General features: G+C 43.4%; 1 protein-coding gene across 1 annotated transcript in view; it reads right to left on the reverse strand.

Annotated features, from left to right (window-relative positions):
* The window catches only part of LOC126251146 (glutamate receptor ionotropic, kainate 2), a 1,402,037-nt gene that overhangs the window by 223,791 nt on the left and 1,155,399 nt on the right, over positions 1-22,847 (reverse strand). Inside the window, exon 9 of the mRNA XM_049951920.1 lies at positions 9,080-9,283. Within this exon, the coding sequence (XP_049807877.1) occupies positions 9,080-9,283 (204 nt within the window). The remainder of the gene's footprint in view (positions 1-9,079; positions 9,284-22,847) is intronic.

The raw sequence follows: 22,847 nt of genomic DNA on the forward strand, positions 1-22,847 counted from the left end.
CACGGTCTCGTGACATTGCACGACAACGGGCGACAAGTTTGTTCGCAGTAGTGTCCCCATTCCTCAGCACCTGTTTGGTTTACCCGCTCTTTGTCGTGCAAAATCGTGCTACACTTTGTGCATGTTTACGCAGCCACTGGACGTTAGGTCTAAAACTAGAAATGCGAGTTGATAACGGATGAACAAATGATGGAGAAACTAAAGCTTGGGCCTAATGACATCAGTAAAAAGTTTTCGATGTTGCTCAGCAACAGTCATACAATAATTTTTGAATGATCGCACCGCCACTTCACTGTATAGTTGTTTATTTAATTACGACCCAGGTGTCAGCCTTTTATGCCATTTTCAAGTGACTGAGTTTATGTCATTAACATATATTGCAGAACATCAGGCTCAAAATTGTCCATAAATTAAGAAAAGTGTTGGCTCCTCAAGAAATTCCAGGTACGATGATTTCACATCTGGCACTTCGTGGGGAGCCAATATTTTTCTTAAATATTGTTCTTAAATAAACAACTATATAGTTAAATGGCGGTGTGTTCGTTTAAAAATAATGACATCAGCTTTGATGTTGTTTCTTCGTTTGCCGAAGTGCCACTCGATTGCTCCCTGGAGCATATGGGTTCCAGGACACCACCAACCTCTTTCATACATGTCTTACCACCAGGGTACCACCAACCACTTTCATCCATATGTCTTACCACGTCGCCGTGCGGGCTGAGGCGCCTTGTCACGGTCCGCGTGGCTCTCACCGTCGGACGTTCGACTCCTTCAAATGGTTCAAATGGCTCTGAGCACTATGGGACTTAACTACTGTGGTCATCAGTCCCCTAGAACTTAGAACTACTTAAACCTAACTAACCTAAGGACATCACACACATCCATGCCCGAGGCAGGATTCGAACCTGCGACCGTAGCGGTCGCGCGGTTCCAGACTGTAGCGCCCAGAACCGCTCGGCCATCCCGGCCGGCTGTTCGAGTCCTCCCTCGGGCATGTGTGTGTTTGTTGTTCTTACCATAAGTTAGTTTAAGTTAGATTAAGTAGTGGGTAAGCTTAGGGACCGATAACCTCAGCAGTTTGGTCCCACAAGACTTATCACAAATTTCCAATTTTTCTTCGCACGAACCACTTTATGTGGAATGCCGATTTCTCCGAACAGCTGAAAGACTTCGTGATGATAACCTGGTTAGTCCAGTGGTTATAAATTACTTCCTGGAGCATTCTGAAGGACGGGCGCTTGAATAGACACCTCTATAAACCTAAGGTGTGGTACAGGTACATCGATGAGACCCACTTCGTGTGAAGGCATGGTGAGGAACAGCTCGGTGACTTCCTAAGACATCTGAAAAGTCTCCGTGGCAACATAAATTTTACTACATAAGTAGGAAAGCACCAATAGTCACCCTTTCAATATGTGCTGGTTACGAGGGATAGTGGGAATAAGAGACTTAGTGTGAATCGGAAACCGGCAGACATGGACCGATACCTGTACATTCTACCAAATCATATCCGACCAAGAAAAGAGGACGCGCATAAGACGAATACATGAACCGCAGAGCCTCGGACGCGAGTTGCAAGAGCTGCAATGCGGTCTGAGGCGCAATGGGTACTCCATCAGCTGTTTAAGAAACGTCACGGAACCTAACAGTCACGATGTTAATAGTAATATCGGAAATGAATTTCCTGCGTGAGTCAGCGATCATTGTGGGTATTTTGCGATGAAACCGTCTACACCGTGTACTACAATTTCTTTACCTATTACAACATTTCGCCCACGGCCATCATCAGATAACATAACTCTTAGAAACTGTAAAAGAAAGTTTTGTGTCAGTACTAAAAACTATTCCTAGATTTAGGTTAGGCATAGTTTTCAGTACTGGCAAGAAACCATTTGTTACTTCGAAGCTTCATGATATCTGATAATGGCAGTGGCCGAAACGTGATAAATTAAGAAATTTTAGGAACCGGATTTAGTTAGAAACTGCTCGACGAAGTGGCACTTCCGAAGAAGAAATATCGGGTACGGCTTTTCTGCCGTACATCCCCATAGTGACAGACATAATAGGTCATAAGTTGCGCAAACATGGCGAAAAGAGTATTTACAAACCTATAAAGAAGATCCAAGAGTACCTCTGTTCGTCAAAGGACAAAACGGACCCACTTACGACTCCTGGAATACACAGCATGTCGAGTAATTAAAAAAAAACCATACTGGATTTACTGGGCGATCCATCAACATCAGGATCACCGAACACATACGAAACTGCAGGTTGGTGACAGGTGGGGAAATCAACTGTGGCGAATCATGCTCTCTCAGTGACTGACCATAAAATAAAATTCGCAGACACAGAGGTTTTCGCAGTGGAGAAGAGCTACCATCGACTTTTGTTCAACAAAGCCACATTAATCCACAAACTTGACAACAGCTTCAAGAAAGAGTAAAGCCTCTACATAAACCGGATCCTGTATTTCTGTGTTGCAGCCAACGACCGTTGCAAGTAGCGAGGAGATAATCACAGAGATAATATAGCCACAGAAAAGCCCTCAGATGTTTGCACGACAGGTACATAATTATGACGTAGGGCCGCGAACTCTATTCCAGTGACGTTTCAGCGTACTGCACATTTGCGGTAACCCAAAGTCAGATGGCGCTATTTCTCGTGTTTTTTATTGAGAAACCTATGTGTGTGCGTACTCGCCCTTTGTGTAAATTGTCCACAGATGATACTGTTGCTGTGTCTGCAAGAGGACACAGTATAGAAATGAAGTTTCGTTTGACTCGTAGTATCACATTTTATAATAGTATATATCGCACTAAAAGTGTAAAATAAAGATGAGTGTAGCAAAAATTAAAAACGTTATCATTGGTAGTGGAGCACAAGAAAACCAACCAAGTTGCTAATCTGTGTAGTACGCTACGTGGGATATTGGTCATAGTGTATAAATCAGTTTGTTTTGATTACGTAAGCTGTTCTAAGGCAACGCGTCGTAGCGTGTGGCCCGTCACCGTCACTGTTATGGACTCTGCGAACCTCTGACAATGCCAGCCACTCGTTCTGGGGAAACGTCAGAAAAATCGTTACACAAGCGTCAGTCGAGGAACCTGAGATAGAGGCCAATGGTCAATACCTCATAAATTACTGCTTATTGTATTTCACATGAAACGTAGATTTAATTTTACTAGATAAAGGCGAGTATATGTGGCTAAATCTCTATTCTGAAAAGGAACATCAAACTACACAGAACAATACGTATTTTCTGTATTAAGAGATGAGTTGATGGGTCAAATTTTTTTCTCCGTGACTGCTATTTTCAGTTTTTATGTCGTTGTGTCCGGAAAGTATGTGTGTCACTCTAGGGCATTGCGAGACCCAACGCTTATCTCCTGTATGGTTAATTGATTCAGGGAGAATCGTCTTAGCAGCAACCCTCCACAAAAGGCCACTAAATTTTTGATATAGGGTGACATATTCCAAAACTTACACTATGTTATCATAAGTATCCGGACACCTGGCTGAAAATGACTTACAAGTTCGTGGCACCCTCCATCGGTAATGCTGAAATTCAATACGGTTTTGTCCCATCCTTAGCCTTGGTGACAGCTTCCACTCTCGCAGGCATACGTTCCGTCGGTTGATGGAAGATTTCTTGACTGGTAGCCCATTCTTTACGGAGTGCTGCACTGAGGAGAGGTATCGATGTCGGTCGGTTAGGCCTGGCACGAAGTCGGAGTTCCAAAACATCCCAAAGGTGTTCTATAGGATTCAGGTCAGAGCTCTGTGCAGGACAGTCCATTACAGGTATAATATTATCGTGTAACCACTCCGCCACAGGCCGTGCATTATGAAAAGGTACTCGATCGTGTTGAAAGATGCAATCGCCATCCCCGAATTGCTCTTCAACAGTGGGAAGCAAGAAGGTGCTTAAAACATTAATGTAGGTCTGTGATGTGATAGTACCACGCAAAACAACAAGGGGTGCAAGCCCCCTTTTATGAAAAACACGACCATACCATAACACCACCGCCTCCGAATTTTACTGTTGGCACTACACACGTTGGCAGATGACGTTCACAGGGCATTCACCATACCCAGACCCTTACATCGGATCGCCACATTGTGTGCCATAATTCGTCACTCCACACAACGTTTTTTCACTGTTCAATTGTCCAGTGTTTACGCTTCTTACACCAAGAGAGGCGTCGTTTGGCATTTACCGGTGTGATGCGTGGCTTATGAGCAGCCGCTCGGCCATAAAATCCAAGGTTTCTCTCCTCCCACCTAACTATCGTAGTGGATCCTGATGGAGTTTGGAATTCCTGTGTGATGGTCTGGATAGATGTCTGCATATTATACATTACGACCCTCTTCGACTGTCGGCGGTCTCTGTCACTCAACAGACGAGGTCGGACTGTACGCTTTTGTGCTGTACGTATCCCTTCACGTTTCACTATCAAATCGGAAACAGTGGACCTAGGAACGTTTAGGAGTGTGGAACACTCTCGTAGAGACGTGACACAAGTGACACCAAACCACCTGTCCATGTTCGAAGTCCGTGAGTTCCGCGGAGCGCCCCATTCTGCTCTCTCACGATGTCTAATTACTACTGATATCGCTGATATGGAGTACCTGGCAGTAGGTGGCAGCACAATGCAACTTATATGAAAAACGTATGTTTTTGGGGTGTCCGAATACTTTTGATCTCATAGCGTAGCATTAGTTATCTATGGAAAACTGCCCACATGTATTTAGTGCGACGGCTTACTCGACTGAAGATGAGGCCAGGTAGACCGCCGAAATATTGTGTTAAGATGAAGTTATGTTCCGGCTGAAGACTCGATATGAATATAATCAATTACCACGCCGGGAAAGTTTACGGAGCCATAATTAAATATTATCATACTATAATATTTAGACACACTTATCATTATTATTATTATTCTCGTTCGAGCCCTATAAAACACTCTATGCAGAACAAAGCACATTTCAGAGCTTTGTTTTAGCTTTTCATCGTGTGTTTGTTACTTTTATTCTCCCGGAGTGGGTTCTTTTTGTGTTGCCAGACGAGGCAGCTCCGTTCTTCTTAAGTGTTTTTCTGCCTAAATTTTTTTCTGCCTCGTATATTATATCTGTAGCAGCTTTACTGTATGATTAAATGATGATGGCGTCCTCTTGGGTAAAATATAACGGAGGTAAAATAGACCCCCATTCGGATCTCCGGGCGGGGACTACTCAAGAGGACGTCGTTATCAAGAGAAAGAAAACTGGCATTCTACGGATCGGAGCGTGGAATGTCAGATCCCTTAATCGGGCAGGTAGGTTAGAAAATTTAAAAAGGGAAATGGATAGGTTAAAGTTAGATATAGTGGAAATTAGTGAAGTTCGGTGGCAGGAGGAACAAGACTTTTGGTCAGATGATTACAGGGTTATAAATACAAAATCAAATAGGGGTAATGCAGGAGTAGGTTTAATAATGAATAAGAAAATAGGAGTGCGGGTTAGCTACTACAAACAGCATAGTGAACGCATTATTGTGGCCAAGATAGACACAAAGCCCATGCCTACTACAATAGTACAAGTTTATATGCCAACTAGCTCTGCAGATGATGAAGAAATTGATGAAATGTATGACGAGATAAAAGAAATTAGTCAGGTAGTGAAGGGAGACGAAAATTTAATAGTCATGGGTGACTGGAATTCAAGAGTAGGAAAAGGGAGAGAAGGAAACATAGTAGGTGAATATGAATTGGAGGGAAGAAATGAAAGAGGAAGCCGCCTTGTAGAATTTTGCACAGAGCATAAGTTAATCATAGCTAACACTTGGTTCAAGAATCATAAAAGAAGGTTGTATACCTGGAAGAATCCTGGAGATACTAAAAGGTATCAGATAGATTATATAATGGTAAGACAGAGATTTAGGAACCAAGTTTTAAATTGTAAGACATTTCCAGGGACAGATGTGGATTCTGACCACAATCTATTGGTTGTGAACTGCAGATTGAAACTGAAGAAACTGCAAAAAGGTGGGAATTTAAGGAGATGGGACCTGGATAAACTGAAAGAACCAGAGGTTGTAGAGAGTTTCAGGGAGAGCATAAGGGAACAATTGACAGGACTGGGGGAAAGAAATACAGTAGAAGAAGAATGGGTAGCTCTGAGGGATGAAGTAGTGAAGGCAGCAGAGGATCAAGTAGGTAAAAAGAAGAGGGCTAATAGAAATCCTTGGGTAACAGAAGAAATATTGAATTTAATTGATGAAAGGAGAAAATATAAAAATGCAGTAAATGAAGCAGGCCAAAGGGAATACAAACGTCTCAAAAATGAGATCGACAGGAAGTGCAAAATGGCTAAGCAGGGATGGCTAGAGGACAAATGTAAGGATGTAGAGGCTTGTCTCGCTAGGGGTAAGATAGATACTGCCTACAGGAAAATTAAAGAGACCTTTGGAGAGAAGAGAACCACTTGTATGAATATTAAGAGCTCAGATGGCAACCCAGTTCTAAGCAAAGAAGGGAAGGCAGAAAGGTGGAAGGAGTATATAGAGGGTTTATACAAGGGCGATGTACTTGAGCACAATATTATGGAAATGGAAGAGGATGTAGATGAAGATGAAATGGGAGATAAGATACTGCGTGAAGAGTTTGACAGAGCACTGAAAGACCTGAGTTGAAACAAGGCCCCGGGAGTAGACAACATTCCATTAGAACTACTGATGGCCTTGGGAGAGCCAGTCATGACAAAACTCTACCATCTGGTGAGCAAGATGTATGAGACAGGCGAAATACCCACAGACTTCAAGAAGAATATAATAATTCCAATCCCAAAGAAATCAGGTGTTGACAGATGTGAGAATTACCGAACTATCAGTTTAATAAGTCACAGCTGCAAAATACTAACGCGAATTCTTTACAGACGAATGGAAAAACTGGTAGAAGCGGACCTCGGGGAAGATCAGTTTGGATTCCGTAGAAATGTTGGAACACGTGAGGCAATACTAACCTTACGACTTATCTTAGAAGAAAGATTAAGAAAAGGCAAACCTACGTTTCTAGCATTTGTAGACTTAGAGAAAGCTTTTGACAACGTTAACTGGAATACTCTCTTTCAAATTCTGAAGGTGGCAGGGGTAAAATACAAGGAGCGAAAGGCTATTTACAATTTGTACAGAAACCAGATGGCAGTTATAAGAGTCGAGGGGCATGAAAGGGAAGCAGTGGTTGGGAAGGGAGTGAGACAGGGTTGTAGCCTCTCCCCGATGTTATTCAATCTGTATATTGAGCAAGCAGTAAAGGAAACAAAAGAAAAATTCGGAGTAGGTATTAAAATTCATGGAGAAGAAGTAAAAACTTTGAGGTTCGCCGATGACATTGTAATTCTGTCAGAGACAGCAAAGGACTTGGAAGAGCAGTTGAACGGAATGGACAGTGTCTTGAAAGGAGGATATAAGATGAACATCAACAAAAGCAAAACGAGGATAATGGAATATAGTCAAATTAAATCGGGTGAACCTGAGGGGATTAGATTAGGAAATGAAACACTTAAAGTAGTAAAGGAGTTTTGCTATTTAGGGAGTAAAATAACTGATGATGGTCGAAGTAGAGAGGATATAAAATGTAGACTGGCAATGGCAAGGAAATCGTTTCTGAAGAAGATAAATTTGTTAACATCGAATATTGATTTAAGTGTCAGGAAGTCGTTTCTGAAAGTATTTGTATGGAGTGTAGCCATGTATGGAAGTGAAACATGGACGATAACCAGTTTGGGCAAGAAGAGAATAGAAGATTTCGAAATGTGGTGCTACAGAAGAATGCTGAAGATAAGGTGGGTAGATCACATAACTAATGAGGAGGTATTGAATAGGATTGGGGAGAAGAGAAGTTTGTGGCACAACTTGACTAGAGGAAGGGATCGGCTGGTAGGACATGTTTTGAGACATCAAGGGATCACAAATTTAGTATTGGAGGGCAGCGTGGAGGGTAAAAATCGTAGAGGGAGACCAAGAGATGAATACACTAAGCAGATTCAGAAGGATGTAGGTTGCAGTAGGTACTGGGAGATGAAGAAGCTTGCACAGGATAGAATAGCATGGAGAGCTGCATCAAACCAGTCTCAGGACTGAAGACCACAACAACAACAACAACAACATATTACATTGTAGTACTGCTGCTTTAGCTTTCTGTATATGTGACTAGGGAGATGTACAATTGTGTAGGTCTGCAGCTTTCATAAGTTTTGTATATGTTTACGTGATACAGTAATCTCTAGCATTATGTACAAGCCCTAATGACGTAGTCTTACCACACACGCAGAGCCTGTTATGAGGCGAGCTGTGACATCCATTGGCGCCTCTTCTGCTAGCGCCGTGTCGCGTCGCGGCCTGTAGTGTAAGAACAGAGCCGGAGCTGCTGTAGTACCTAGCTTGCGCTTGTATGTGATGGAAACACTTAGCATTGATAATGTCATCTCTTTTGGACGCCTATGTGTTACTTATTACAATATGGTAAGCCCTGAGTGTTATAGGCAACTATTAATATGAAACTTCCTGGCAGATTAAAACTGTGTGTCGGACCGAGACTCGAACTCGGGAGCTTGGGCTTGCGGGCAATTGCTATACCATCTGAGCTGCCGAAGCACTGGGAACTATTAGTATCACCATTGTTTGCCTTGATGTTGTAACCTGTATGTGTCCTAAGGTATGTAACTAAATTTACATGTATACATGTTATATAGGTGGACTCTAAGCCCACTTTTATAGTGTTTTCTGTCCTCCTTAGGTCCGATGATGGCGGCTTTAGTTTCGCCGAAACCGGTAATCATGGAATAAAAAGAATTCCTGCGATCTTGGCTTATTGTTTTACAAGCACCTAGATCGCTCCCACATGAGCTCCCTACATAACTTTAATTCTTGATTTAAAATGCTAAACCTTTAACGTAAGATTGTACTCATTAGTGAGTAAATTATGAAGGCAGTTTAAATTCGGTCAATCATTTTATGGAAAGCACTGTAAACCAAATTATTGTTGTTGCTGGAAGCTGGGACTGGATGTTTTTAGGTGGCAGACACTTGTTTGGTGCTCACCTTCTCCATGAGCTCGCGCACGATGCCGTTCCACTCCCTCGTGTCCGGGTCGTAGACGCCGTACATGTGGTCGGGGACGAGCTTGATGGCGTAGTGGAAGCCGACCTGGGCAGCGATCCACTTGAGCAGGTCGATGCAGAAGCCCTCGTAGCGCGCGTTGCCCGTCAGGTTGTGGTCCTCCTTCACCATCACGTACGGCTTCTCCTGCCGACACAGGGGCGCCGTTCAGCGATGCGCGAGCGTGCGTGAGAGCCGTGGAAGCCAGGCTGCACCTGCTTCTTGTACACCGTGCTTTGTCTCTTTCAGGAGAAACGACAGGCTGGTAGAATGTTCCACAACATTTTCGTCCTTAACATATTCTGACAGAATAAAAAATAGCAGGTTACATACTCTCATGAGAGACGCCAGAGCTGCATATTTAGAAAGATTTAGTAAAAGTTTCAGTCGCAAAATGTTCGAAATGATTACAAGTGTAGAGCGATTAATTATAGCCGTCTAATCTATAAATACAAGTGGACATTCATATCTATCTGAATAGATAAAAGAGACAGATAAAAATGTCAGTATTTTTAAAGGTTTTGTCACATAATTTCGCAAAAATAGGTATTCTAGAATCAATCTGTGATTCCAGTTCTGGAAAATTACGTGTATTTTTTTGTCAAGTTAGCGTTTTTCACAAAATAACACCTCATATTTTAAATGTTTAAGTTATTGAAGCAGAATTAATATAAAGCAAAACATTTCGTAATATTCTGGAAAATTATATGTATTTGGTCATGAACCGGCTTTCGGTTTCTCAGGTTATCTTCAGGCGAGAAAAGATAATCGCAGGTAGTAGGATAAAGCCGATCCTGGCACACTTTTCATAGCAAATTAATATGCTGATCAATTAAATTGGCCAATTAAACTACCATCCTTAAGGGGCTCCGGAACGCCCTATACTTGCAATGTTAAAATAACGCTTATAAATTACATCTTTCCTCACAAAGTATTTGAGGTAGGAAGTTGAACTTTTTACAGATTATTTATTGGAATATGGGCTACAACTTAACACAGGGATTTTACAAAATTTTAGTTCAGTTATTAAAGATGATTTTTTTTCAATTGTAATGAAAATTCACAACATTTTTTGCAATTTTTTATTTGTATATTTAAAAATATACAGTTTTTTGGAAAAAGGCTGTGTTAAATTGTGCAGAAGGTGCTGTGTAACATTTACTGAAAGTTTGAAACAAATATGTTTGGAAGATCCTTAGAAAACATGTAATTAGTATGAGAAAATAAAAGTTTTGGGAATCGAGCGACAAAGATTGGATTAACTTTTTAGTGCATTCCAGGTCCATAGGATGGATTATCTTCATCCTCTGCAAACTCCTCCTCCAGCTTCCTCTTGTTCCTCCTCCTGTTTACTCTTGCTTGTATTTCTAGACTCTTTACAGCCCTGTCTGCAGCCCGAAGGCGTTCCTTGTCTAAAGCAAGCATCACTCGTACCATGTTAGAACCTATCTTCATTCCCATATTTCTAAATACCTTGCACCTTACAATGTTGCCATCATTGAAAGTCGCAACAGCATCATACACACCAAAGTGAAGTGTTTCTATTCCAACAAATACAGTCTTGGGGATTCTCGACCATATAACACTATTTACACTTTCACTGGGGTTTTGAGTTTTTCCGTGAATACACTTTTTCAACAGTTCAGGTGCTGCTAAGTCTCAGAAAATAGGTTTTATCACCTCCATTATTGCATGAGGCAGACTATGCTTATGAGTGTACACTTCACCAGTTAGCAATCCTTTGTTATATTTACACCAACTGTCTTCTTCTTTGGGACACAAGCTATGTTGGGGATTTTCATCGGTTGAAGAAGTATGAAAAAAAGAGCCCAAACAGCCTTCTTCATTTCGTCGACACTTTGTGTATTTTGCCTAATAGCCATTCCATAATAGTTCTGTATTTTGTCAATTACACTGTCAGTTAACCTTCCCTTCCCATCCAACCCTTTACCGTCACTGAGTTTTTGTTTTTTGTACGAAGCTTTCAGTCGCCGAAGTCTTGTTCCCATTCGCTTCTGTACGTGTCCAATACACTCAAATTTCTGCACTACAACATCATCACCATAGGGCTTCAGTCCTTGAACATGTTTGAAACTTTTAGAATCACTGTCACCAAGGTAATTAACATATCGCACTTTATCACACGCCTCAGAACGCTGGAATATACTGGCAACACCAGCCACTTCCATTCCTCCACTACTGCCACTATAGTTAGTTTTGCAATTATTTTCATGTGTACCTTTATATTTTTGTGGACATCTACAATACTTTGATATTACTGCTACATCTAAAACTTTCCCTGTATACATACTGGTGGCAGATACTACACCATGAAGAGATGTGTGTCCCCGTTTATGCCAGGTACCATCGAACGCTGCAGTCAAATCTCTGTTACCATTATTTTCCATTACTGCCTCTTCCACAGCGTTCTTCATAGATTCTATACAGACATCTTCTACTTTAGACCCTATTAATTTATTATAGGTCGTAAACTTGGTTGGGGGATTTGGAAGATTCATGATGCCACAGAAAATTGCACCTGCAGTAGCACCCTTACCAACTGAACGCAAGGAATAAACAAATCTAATGTTGTGTTCGTAGATTTTGCTACCATTTTCTTCAGTTGCAGTTACTGCAACACTGTTCCAAAAGGTGGTCATGTATGAACACTTATCACATTTCAGTTGTATTTCACTAGCAAGTCCTACGTGCTTTATTATGGAGAGTTCCAGACCAACTTCACTACAATGAATACATCTTACACAGTTTGAAAAAATTCCTTTGAGAAACGACATATCAAATATTTCATTCACATCCGATTCGCCCATAAAACATTCATAGTTTTCACTCATTGAACCAAGCTTCTTCTGTGAAGTATTTTCTTTCCCACTTTGACTGCTATGGGCAGGTGTACTTGAGAGGTTAGGTTCACTCACTTGGTTATCGTCTTTATTGTTTACAGTAATAACACATACCTTTGGCTTTCCAACATTTCTCACTTTCTTAAAAGCCTTCAGAGGATTTCTAATAACTTTACTTTTACTCATTATTATACTTCAACAAAACAGAGACTCAAGAAACAGAATTAATTACGAATATTTTCGAGATAACGACAGAGTAAATAAACATGAAACAATCGACAATCACACCAGCGATATATATTGAACCATCACAGGTTAGCCACAACACATACTTTATCTCACATCACTAAAATGTACCTGATGAACACGGACGTTAATAATAACACCATTTGACAGCAGTTTAACAGCGCCACAGTGGGTCACGACCATGTAGAACACATTTAAAAAAAATTTAAAAATAGTTGTAGTCTTCGGAATTGAATAAATTATATATCTACACTCCTGGAAATGGAAAAAAGAACACATTGACACCGGTGTGTCAGACCCACCATACTTGCTCCGGACACTGCGAGAGGGCTGTACAAGCAATGATCACACGCACGGCACAGCGGACACACCAGGAACCGCGGTGTTGGCCGTCGAATGGCGCTAGCTGCGCAGCATTTGTGCACCGCCGCCGTCAGTGTCAGCCAGTTTGCCGTGGCATACGGAGCTCCATCGCAGTCTTTAACACTGGTAGCATGCCGCGACAGCGTGGACGTGAACCGTATGTGCAGTTGACAGACTTTGAGCGAGGGCGTATAGTGGGCATGCGGGAGGCCGGGTGGACGTACCGCCGAATTGCTCACCACGTGGGGCGTGAGGTCTCCACAGTACATCGATGTTGTCGCCAGTGGTCGGCGGAAGGTGCACGTGCCCGTCGACCTGGGACCGGACCGCAGCGACGCACGGATGCACGCCAAGACCGTAGGATCCTACGCAGTGCCGTAGGGGACCGCACCGCCACTTCCCAGCAAATTAGGGACACTGTTGCTCCTGGGGTATCGGCGAGGACCATTCACAACCGTCTCCATGAAGCTGGGCTACGGTCCCGCACACCGTTAGGCCGTCTTCCGCTCACGCCCCAACATCGTGCAGCCCGCCTCCAGTGGTGTCGCGACAGGCGTGAATGGAGGGACGAATGGAGACGTCGTCTTCAGCGATGAGAGTCGCTTCTGCCTTGGTGCCAATGATGGTCGTATGCGTGTTTGGCGCCGTGCAGGTGAGCGCCACAATCAGGACTGCATACGACCGAGGCACACAGGGCCAACACCCGGCATCATGGTGTGGGGAGCGATCTCCTACACTGGCCGTACACCACTGGTGATCGTCGAGGGGACACTGAATAGTGCACGGTACATCCAAACCGTCATCGAACCCATCGTTCTACCATTCCTAGACCGGCAAGGGAACTTGCTGTTCCAACAGGACAATGCACGTCCGCATGTATCCCGTGCCACCCAACGTGCTCCAGAAGGTGTAAGTCAACTACCCTGGCCAGCAAGATCTCCGGATCTGTCCCCCATTGAGCATGTTTGGGACTGGATGAAGCGTCGTCTCACGCGGTCTGCACGTCCAGCACGAGCGCTGGTCCAACTGAGGCGCCAGGTGGAAATGGCATGGCAAGCCGTTCCACAGGACTACATCCAGCATCTCTACGATCGTCTCCATGGGAGAATAGCAGCCTGCATTGCTGCGAAAGGTGGATATACACTGTACTAGTGCCGACATTGTGCATGCTCTGTTGCCTGTGTCTATGTGCCTGTGGTTCTGTCAGTGTGATCATGTGATGTATCTGACCCCAGGAATGTGTCAATAAAGTTTCCCCTTCCTGGGACAATGAATTCACGGTGTTCTTATTTCAATTTCCAGGAGTGTATTAAAAGGTAATAGTCTGCAGATTCAGAAAACGCAAAAAAGTAAAAATTGAACTTTTCATGATTTTGATCCTTTCCGGAGCCCCTTAAGGTACTGTTATGCTAACTGATTTATCACTTTCTGAGGGTTTATTTATGACACCATGGGGATAATCCATCCTTTTAAGAAACCCACTACCTGTCCAACTCGCTCTTCCACACCCCTCTGGGGTAAGGGACACGTTTTTTGTCACTCCCTGCAACTTTCCCCCTCCCCACTTTTGGGAATCCCCCAGCCCTTCCTTTCCCTCCTCCACTTTCTCATTCCCCACTCACATCTGGAAACAGATGGAAAAAGCCCCAATCCGTGCTGAGCTGCTGGAGAAGAAGGATCTCATGACATGAAATAGAAACCCATGAAAGTTGACCTAATAATATATTGTCCAATTCAACTTGCATATTCTTTATTTTATCACTTCGTGAGAGGCAGAGATCCTCCCCTCCCCTCTGCGACTTTCCACGCCCCCTCCCCATCTGGAAATTGGCGGGACAGTTATCATGACACGAAATGAGCGGCAAATTAGAGAATTATATTGTTCATTTATTTAAACATTGGTTAAAATGGTTACTTAAATTGATGGGAAATACTGGGCTGTGGTTCTCTTCGTTTGGGTGGGAAAAGTAGCCCACTCTATGACATCACAACTGTTGTATGAAAAATTGATTGTTTCACAATTTACAGGACACAAGGTAGGGAGAAAACGTCTAGAAGCTGTATGTGAAACAGATCGCTTAAAACACTCACTACCATTTTTTTTCCTTTGTTGTCATTTAAAGACCTTTTCATAAGGTGGGCTGGCAGCAGCATACTACGCTGCTCTTCAGCCACAAGTTTAACAATTAAAAAAACAATGTAGACACACAATAGACAGAACAAAATTGTGGGGCAAAAAACAGTAGACACATAAACAAAAAACATGTAGCCGTTCACACGCGAAGACACTGAAAGAAACTGTTGGCACTGCACACAGACACTGATGAATTAGACGGTACAGGTGAACGAAGGAGCATGATGGCGAAAAACACTAAAGGACAAACACAATGGCACACACATGATAAACTAATGGCGATGATCTCCGGTGCGTGAAGGTCCACTGAGCGTGTGCGGGGAACTGCCAAGCGGGAAGGAAGGTGGTGGGGGTGGGAGAGGGGAGAGCAGGGATGCCAATGGCAGGGGCAGGGGGTGATGGGGGGAGGAATGAAGGGAGGAGGGGGTAGGGGAAGCCCGGGGGAGGAGGGGGGGAGGAAGGGAGGATGGAGGGAAAGGAGAGAGAAGGGAGAGAGGGTGCCCTAAGGAAAAAACACAGGAAGTGGGAGGGGAGGATCAAAGTTGATAGGAGGGGTAGATGGAGGGAAGGAGGGCATCATCAGGTAGGGGGCTCTGGCAGAAGCCACCTTGGGAGAGGGTAAGGAGGGTGGAGAGATGGAGAGCAGGTGGGACGTGGAAATACAGGCGCGGCAGCAGACGGGGGTGGGAGAGGATGTGAGAGACAAGCGGGTGAGGGGGATCTAGTTTACAGGAAGTGTATAGGATCCATATCCGTTCGAGGAAGAGGAGGAGGTGGGGGAACGGAATAAGATCGTACAGGATCCGCGTGGGGGAGGGGAGACAAATACGATACGCGAGGCGGAGAGCATGGCGTTCAAGGATTTGAAGGCATTTGTAAAAGGTAGGCCTCACCACCATCTTGTGATGATTCTTTTACATATTAAAACGCATTTTCAATGTTCGAGAATCGTACACATACATTTTGCAAATAAAGTATTTAAATTTCACCCACAAATAGATCAAAGCGCTAAATATATCTGACGTTTGAGAAAATAAGCACCCCTCTCCACCACGACATTTCCACTAAACATATCTGCCGAGAAAAAAAAAAAAAAAAAAGAGAAACACGCTCATGATCGCGAAGTGCCCGCCATCTACCGACTGCAGGAGTGCTGGAAGCTCCAGCCACGCTGACCAGAGAGGACTAGAGACTTGCGTCCACGTCGGCCACACTGCTAGTTACGTGCGCATCTCCTACTATCCTCATGCCACCTGTGCCAGATGCTCAGAGGCCAGAGAGACTGTCACTGTGACCGCCCAACCGTCACTCAATCAATTTACGTGGGAGGAATAATCCTCCAGTTCAAATACTCGCCAAAGAGAGTCTTCGTTGATTTCTGTATAAAAATTGGAGAATACACGCAAATCACACGTCCACTTCTCTCACCACTCAACAAGCATGTCGGTTAGTTCTCTATTCAGCCATCCAGAGGACGCTGTGAATGCCGCCATCGGGACTTGTCTTTGCAGCTGTGAGTAAGAGCTGACCAACCGGTACCGTTCTTTGTAGCTAACAAGTCCGTACGGACTAAGCCACGGCTTCTGGTTGGCCAAGTCCGCGTGACCGCCCCTGCTGCTGGCTGCAGCACACTACGAGACAAGCAGGCATGGCTTGGAAGTATAGTTCTAAGTGCAGTTCCACCCCAACATAAGTTTTCCCCACCTTACCCATTTTGAGACAGACGTTGTTGATACACTTCGAATTTTTCATGTGAAATGTAGATCCTCCCTTTTATACAAGTTCTTTTCTAAGACAGAAGATATTAGAGCATGCACACATTTTCATATTGCTAAAGTGTCGTTACGTGTTATGAAAATCATGTAGCATTCTCTCATCAGGTAAAAAAATCTGTTCTTATCAGCTTAATGTCTGTTGTCTTGTATCACAGGACTAAAATATTAAACTCGTTTTTGGCTCACGGAAGAGTGCTAACAGCATGCTCTACCTCTGTTAAAGGATGCCTCCTCACTTTCGAACTCTCTTCGAAGCTGCCTCGTCGCTTAGGACGTCTGTTAGGGTGGGAAAATAGCAGTTAAGAGAGTTGTAAATTTCAGGTTAATGCTATGTATCAGTTTATGAATTCGGTAATATAGCTGATTTTACTACGATGGGCATCTTTCCCGCTGTAGGCAGGAGGAGGAGTTGAAATTTCGTGAAGAGATCTCGACATAACGAAAAACGCCTTATTACTGCTCCAGCTCGCAAATCAGATCTGTGGTACTCTCGCTCTCACTTCCACCTGCCCCACAGCACATCGTTGATATCAAATTGATTGACTAATTAATTAAATTGATCATAAGAGTCCCTCTGCATGACCACTAAGGCCTTTGCTGCAGCTGGTTTACACTCTCCTGGTAACAAAACTGTGATGGCTTCCCACAGCCTATGTAGTCACTTCTTCTGATACCAAAATGGGTGGTAACTGTAGTCAAATAGCTGACGATATCTACAGTTGTCAGTCAAACGGGAATTAACATTCACCATTAACAGGAATCTCCTTAAAACCGCCTTTCTATATCTGTTATTTTCATCCTCGTCACTACCACTACTACTACTATTATCTTTTTCGTAAGCACCACTGCCACTTTCCATCTTTCTTTTCGCTCCCTTCTCCGATACCTCCAGCTTGTCTTTCACCTTTAGCCCACAGACGCTTGAGTCAGTCACGACCTTGGACACACCTGTAAATATGTCTTCCCCCGCGAAATCCAGCTTTTGTCCCTCTTCCGGCCAGCAGGTAAACGGAGCGCGGTCGGTCCTACAGGCGGCCACAATGGGACGGACCGGTTCCGGCGGCGGGCTCTTTGTGGCCCACGCGAACGCTCAGTCGCTAACGGCTCACTTCGACGAGTTCTGTAACCTGTTCTGCCAATCGCTGTTCCATATTATCCTCGTCTCTGAAACTTGGATGAAACCAAACATCTCTTCCGACGCTATCCGACTCACTGGTTACACTCTCCTAAGGGCAGATCGTGAAACACGACGCGGGGGTGGTGTGGGTGCCTATGTTCGCTCTGATCTGAGACCTACTATACTATGCACATCGGATGCAAAGTGCGAAGGAGAAGCAGAGTTCTTGTTTTTCGAAATAAATACATCAAATCAGAAACTGCTAATTGGAGTAATCTATAAACCTCCAAACGTCGGTGCTATGTCCTCCTTTCAGTCTGCCCTGTCCTCGCTCGTGACACTGTATGAACACATAATCATTATGGGCGACACAAACATCGACTTACAGTTAAAATCTCCCTCTGCAGAAAAACTAAGGAGACTGTTCCACTCCAATGATATGAGTTTAACACCGCTGGACCCAACTCATCACACGCCACACAGCCATACACTCATAGATATAATGGCAACAAAGCGACCAGATAAAATAATTCGCGCCAATCAGACATCCGCTCCAGGACTCTCTGCTCATGACGTGATATTCTTAAATTACTCAGTGCATACTACCAAAGAAAAATCTCACCTGGTAACCTACAGAAACCTAAAAAATGTTAACCATGACGCTCTTCAAAAGGATTGCTCAGACATCCCTTGGTATGATATAAGCAATGAACCGACTTTAGACGGAAAAATTCGGGAATTATGTCGCAAAATCATTGCACTGTATGATAAACATGCTCCTCAACGCACTGTCAAGGTAAAGAGAGCTCCCGCTCCGTGGCTCACCACTGCATTACGCCAGTTAATGAATAAACGTGATGCTGCACATAGGGCCTTCAAGCGTAACCCAACTCCCGAGGCGTACGAAGCTTATAGGAAACTCCGAAATAGAACCAAGCAGAGCGTGAGGAATGCCAAAATCAGACATGCCCGCTCTGTCGTATGCGGCATATCAAAACCTGCTGCACTGTGGAAAAAGCTGCGCAGTTTCGGTATAGGGAAGCGAAGATCTGACGCTGTTTATCAAGCGTCTGCAGAAGAATTAAACGATTTCTTCTCAACAGCTGTAAACTGCCACGCAGCGACAAATTACCAGCCCCAAGATATCAATCTCTCGAGAGACAAGTTTTTCCTAAAACATGTCACTACCGGCACAGTACACAAGGCAATTACGAGAATCTCTTCCGAGGCAGTAGGAAATGATGGAGTGAGCATTGGCATGATCAAGAACGTCGTAGACACTATTACTCCAGTTATCACAGACATCTTCAACCTGTCTCTTGTCAGTAGTACATATCCTACTGAGTGGAAGCAAAGTTTAATTCAACCTATACCCAAGACTGACAACCCTAAGTCGACAGGTGACTACAGGCCGATCAGCATACTACCTGCAATATCTAAAGCCCTAGAATACATCGTCCATGAACAGCTGACGGATTACCTCAAAACTCATAACATCCATGACAAATATCAGTCAGGCTTTCGAAAGCACCATAGTACAGCAACTGCATTAATCAAAGTAACTGATGACATTAAACATGCTATGGACAGACGTGAAGCTACCATCCTAACACTGCTTGACTTTAGCAAGGCTTTTGATACAGTTGACTTTGATGTATTACTAATTAAAATGAAGCAGCTGAATTTCTCAAACAGCGCAATACACTGGTTCGACAGCTACCTCAAAAACAGAAGTCAACAAGTCATTTGTGGGTCGGAAAAGTCATCATGGAAAAACGTGCGCTCTGGAGTTCCCCAAGGCTCCGTCCTTGGTCCATTACTCTTCTCACTGTACATTAATGATATTTCTTCAGTGATTCACTCCTGCAACTACCATCTATATGCCGACGACATCCAACTGTACATAAGTGCAAGCCCCAAGAACTTTGCTGACGCAGTAGCGAGTATGAACGCAGATCTTTGCTCTGTTTCTCGATGGGCACAGAACCTAGGTCTGAAACTAAACCCCAAGAAATCCCAGGTCATACTTATATCTCATCCAAAGTTAATCAGTCGGTACTTTCACGAAACAGTCCCTCAAATACACCTCAATGGTACCCAACTACCATACCAAAAAACAGTAAAAGACCTTGGAATAATCTTGGATGAACACCTAAACTGGGAAGAACAAACAGTTACAGTTTGCCGGAAATCGCTCTCCTCCCTACATGCAATTCAGAAATTTAGAAAAATATTTCCAACCCATGTTAAACAAAAATTAGTCCAAACACTAGTCTTGCCTAATCTTTACTACTGTGATGTAGTTCAACACGGCACAAATAGTGAAAATTCGAGACGCCTCGAGCTAGTGATGAACGCTTGCGTTAGATACTTATGCAATATACGGTTGTATGATCATATCAGTCCTTCATACTCCCAGCTAGGTTGGATACGCCCACATAAGGCACGCGATCTCCACACGATGTGCTTACTTCATCGATTTCTTAGCCACTGGTGCCCCCAATACTTATCTTCTCACATTAAACACCTATCATCATTCCACAACCGCAATACCAGATCGGATACGTCTAGCATCTTGGCTGTACCTTTACATAACACAAAATCTTTCTCCATGTCATTCTCCATCTCAGCCATACGACTATGGAACGCGCTCCCCTGTGATCTGCGTCTTATCCGGAACCACTCAACATTCAAGAGTGAACTCAAGACTTACATATCAGGGACGGTATAGCTACCATTGTTGGGCCCCTCTCATCTCTTTCTTTCTCCTCTCCATCATAGCTTCGAATTTTACCATTCTATTTCTCTTCCTCTAACCTATCTACCTCTTCTATATCTCTTTCACCCCATTCTATCGTCTTATGTCTCTGCTTGATGAGAATAACTCACAAGCTGCAAGAATATAACGAGAAAATTCCCAACTAGCAATAGGACTGACATTCATAAAAGAAAAATATGTTTACTTTCATATACATAGTCATTATTATTATTATTACTATTATTATTATTCTTGATTGTTATAATTAATTTTTGATTGTTATAATTATCATTGTACTACGTTTATAATCTCTATTTTTTTTCTTAACATTAATACTGTATAATATGTAATATGTCCTTAATGTTCTGTAGAAACTGAAATTTGTTGAATCTGAGTATGCCTGGTTAGGTGTAAGAGAGGGCCTGAAGGCCCTAATCTTGCCAGGTAAAATAAATGCATAAATAAATAAATAAATAAAGCTAAACATGTTCTTTCTGTTGGTTGTCTTCTCATGCCTGTGGAATTAAGGCACTTAGAATTTCGGTATTCTCCTCCCAAACTAATCCTGCTGAGGCCTGTCAGTGTATGAGGGCAGTAGGATGTTTCGCTTTCTTCTCTACGCCGGCAACACCTCTGCCCCATCCCCGCTGCTGCCTCCAGGTTGCATGCACAGCTGCCACCGCCCCCACCAAGTCGTGAACCACCGCCCGCATGCCAGGACTGTACCGCTCCCAGCCAACAGGCCACTGCTCGCCGTGCCGCCCTGCTGAGAACGATTCCAGACTCGCAAAAGTTGTCGTATGCTTCCCAGAAGGACAGGGCGCTTAAATTTCGCTGGAAGAATACCAACATGTTCAACAATATGCTTCCCCTTCTCCCAGCTGCAAATCTAAACGTTCTGAGATGTCTTTAAAGTCAGTACCGCCATTAGACTGTTTTTTATTTGCAGTATTACATTTACACGATCATGATTTCGGCTTCAAAGTGTCATTATCAAGTGTTTTAAGTGTTATCTAAGATGTCATACTGTCGTATTTAAAATACAAAAAAATGGTTCAAATGGCTCTGAGCACTATGCGACTTAACTTCTGAGGTCATCAGTCGCCTAGAACTTAGAACTAATTAAACCTAACTAAGCTAAGGACAACACACACATCCATGCCCGAGGTACGATTCGAACCTGCGACCGTAGCGGCCGCTCGGCTCCAGACTGTAGAGCCTAGAACCCCACGGGCACTCCGGCCGGCTTTAAAATACAATATTAGACACATTGTCTCAGGGTCGATATTTCTGGTAAAGCCTACTGCTTTGATTTATCACTGAGTATACCTTCTTGACTCTGAAAGCCCATACTGATGAGGTTTCGTTGAATGGTTCGCAAGCTGACACTTTCTGGAGGCTCAGCATTGAAATGTGCCGCAATTTGAGGAAGGGTGTCACTTCTGTCACGTTGAACGATTTTCTTCAGCCGTCGTTGGTCCCATTCTTGACAGATCTTTGCTCGGCCGCAGCAATGTCGGAAATTTGATGTGTCTCCGTATTCCTGATATTCATGGTACACTCGTTGATTCGTCGTACGGGAAAATCCCCACTTCATCGCTACGTCAGAGATGCTGTGTCCCATCGCTCGTGCGCCGACTGTAATACCATGTTCAGACTCAGTTAAATCTTGATAACCTGCCATTGTAGCAGCGGTAACCGATCTAACAACTATGCCAGACTCTGGTTGTCTTATATAGGCGTTGCTGACCGCAGCGCCGTGTTCTGCCTGTTTACATATCTCTGTATTTATATGCATGCCTATACCAGCGTAGAACTGCCGGTGTGGTCGATGCAGGTGCAGTCTCTAGCCTTCTCCTAGGCAGTGCGGATGCAGCTCCCAGCACTTCTGTGGTTGGTAGATGGCGCGCTTCGCGTTTGCGAGTGTGTGTTTTTTCGTCAGATGTTGTGGTGCAGGAGGGCTCTTCTGCTCTCAAATATTGGTACATAAAAGACCTAAGATATATCTAGCGCTTTGATCTAGTTGTTACTGAAATTTAATTACTTGATTTGCACAATGTGTTTGTGCAAACATTCAATGTATGTTTCATTATAAAGAAGAATCATCATAAAGTGGTTGTGAGTTCATTAAGGAATCTGTTTGACTTACATCTTCTGGATATTTTCCCTGTCTTGTTTCCTGTAAATTGTTAAACAATTAATTTGATAGTGTAGTGCAAATGGACCATTTCATTCGTTTTTGCTATCGCAGTTGTGACGTCCTAAACGTAGGCTATTTTTCCCACCCAAATAAAGAGAACCACAGCCCAGCATTTCCCACCAATTTAATTAATCATTTTAATTAAAGTTTAAACAAGTAATATATTGCTCGAATTTATTACGTATTTCGTATCATGAGATCCTCCCAGTTCAGCAGCTGAGCACAGAATGAGTCTTTCCCACCAGTTTCCAAGTTTG

This window comes from Schistocerca nitens, chromosome 1 (genome assembly GCF_023898315.1).
Source record: "Schistocerca nitens isolate TAMUIC-IGC-003100 chromosome 1, iqSchNite1.1, whole genome shotgun sequence".
Classification (NCBI taxonomy): Eukaryota; Metazoa; Arthropoda; class Insecta; order Orthoptera; family Acrididae; genus Schistocerca; species Schistocerca nitens.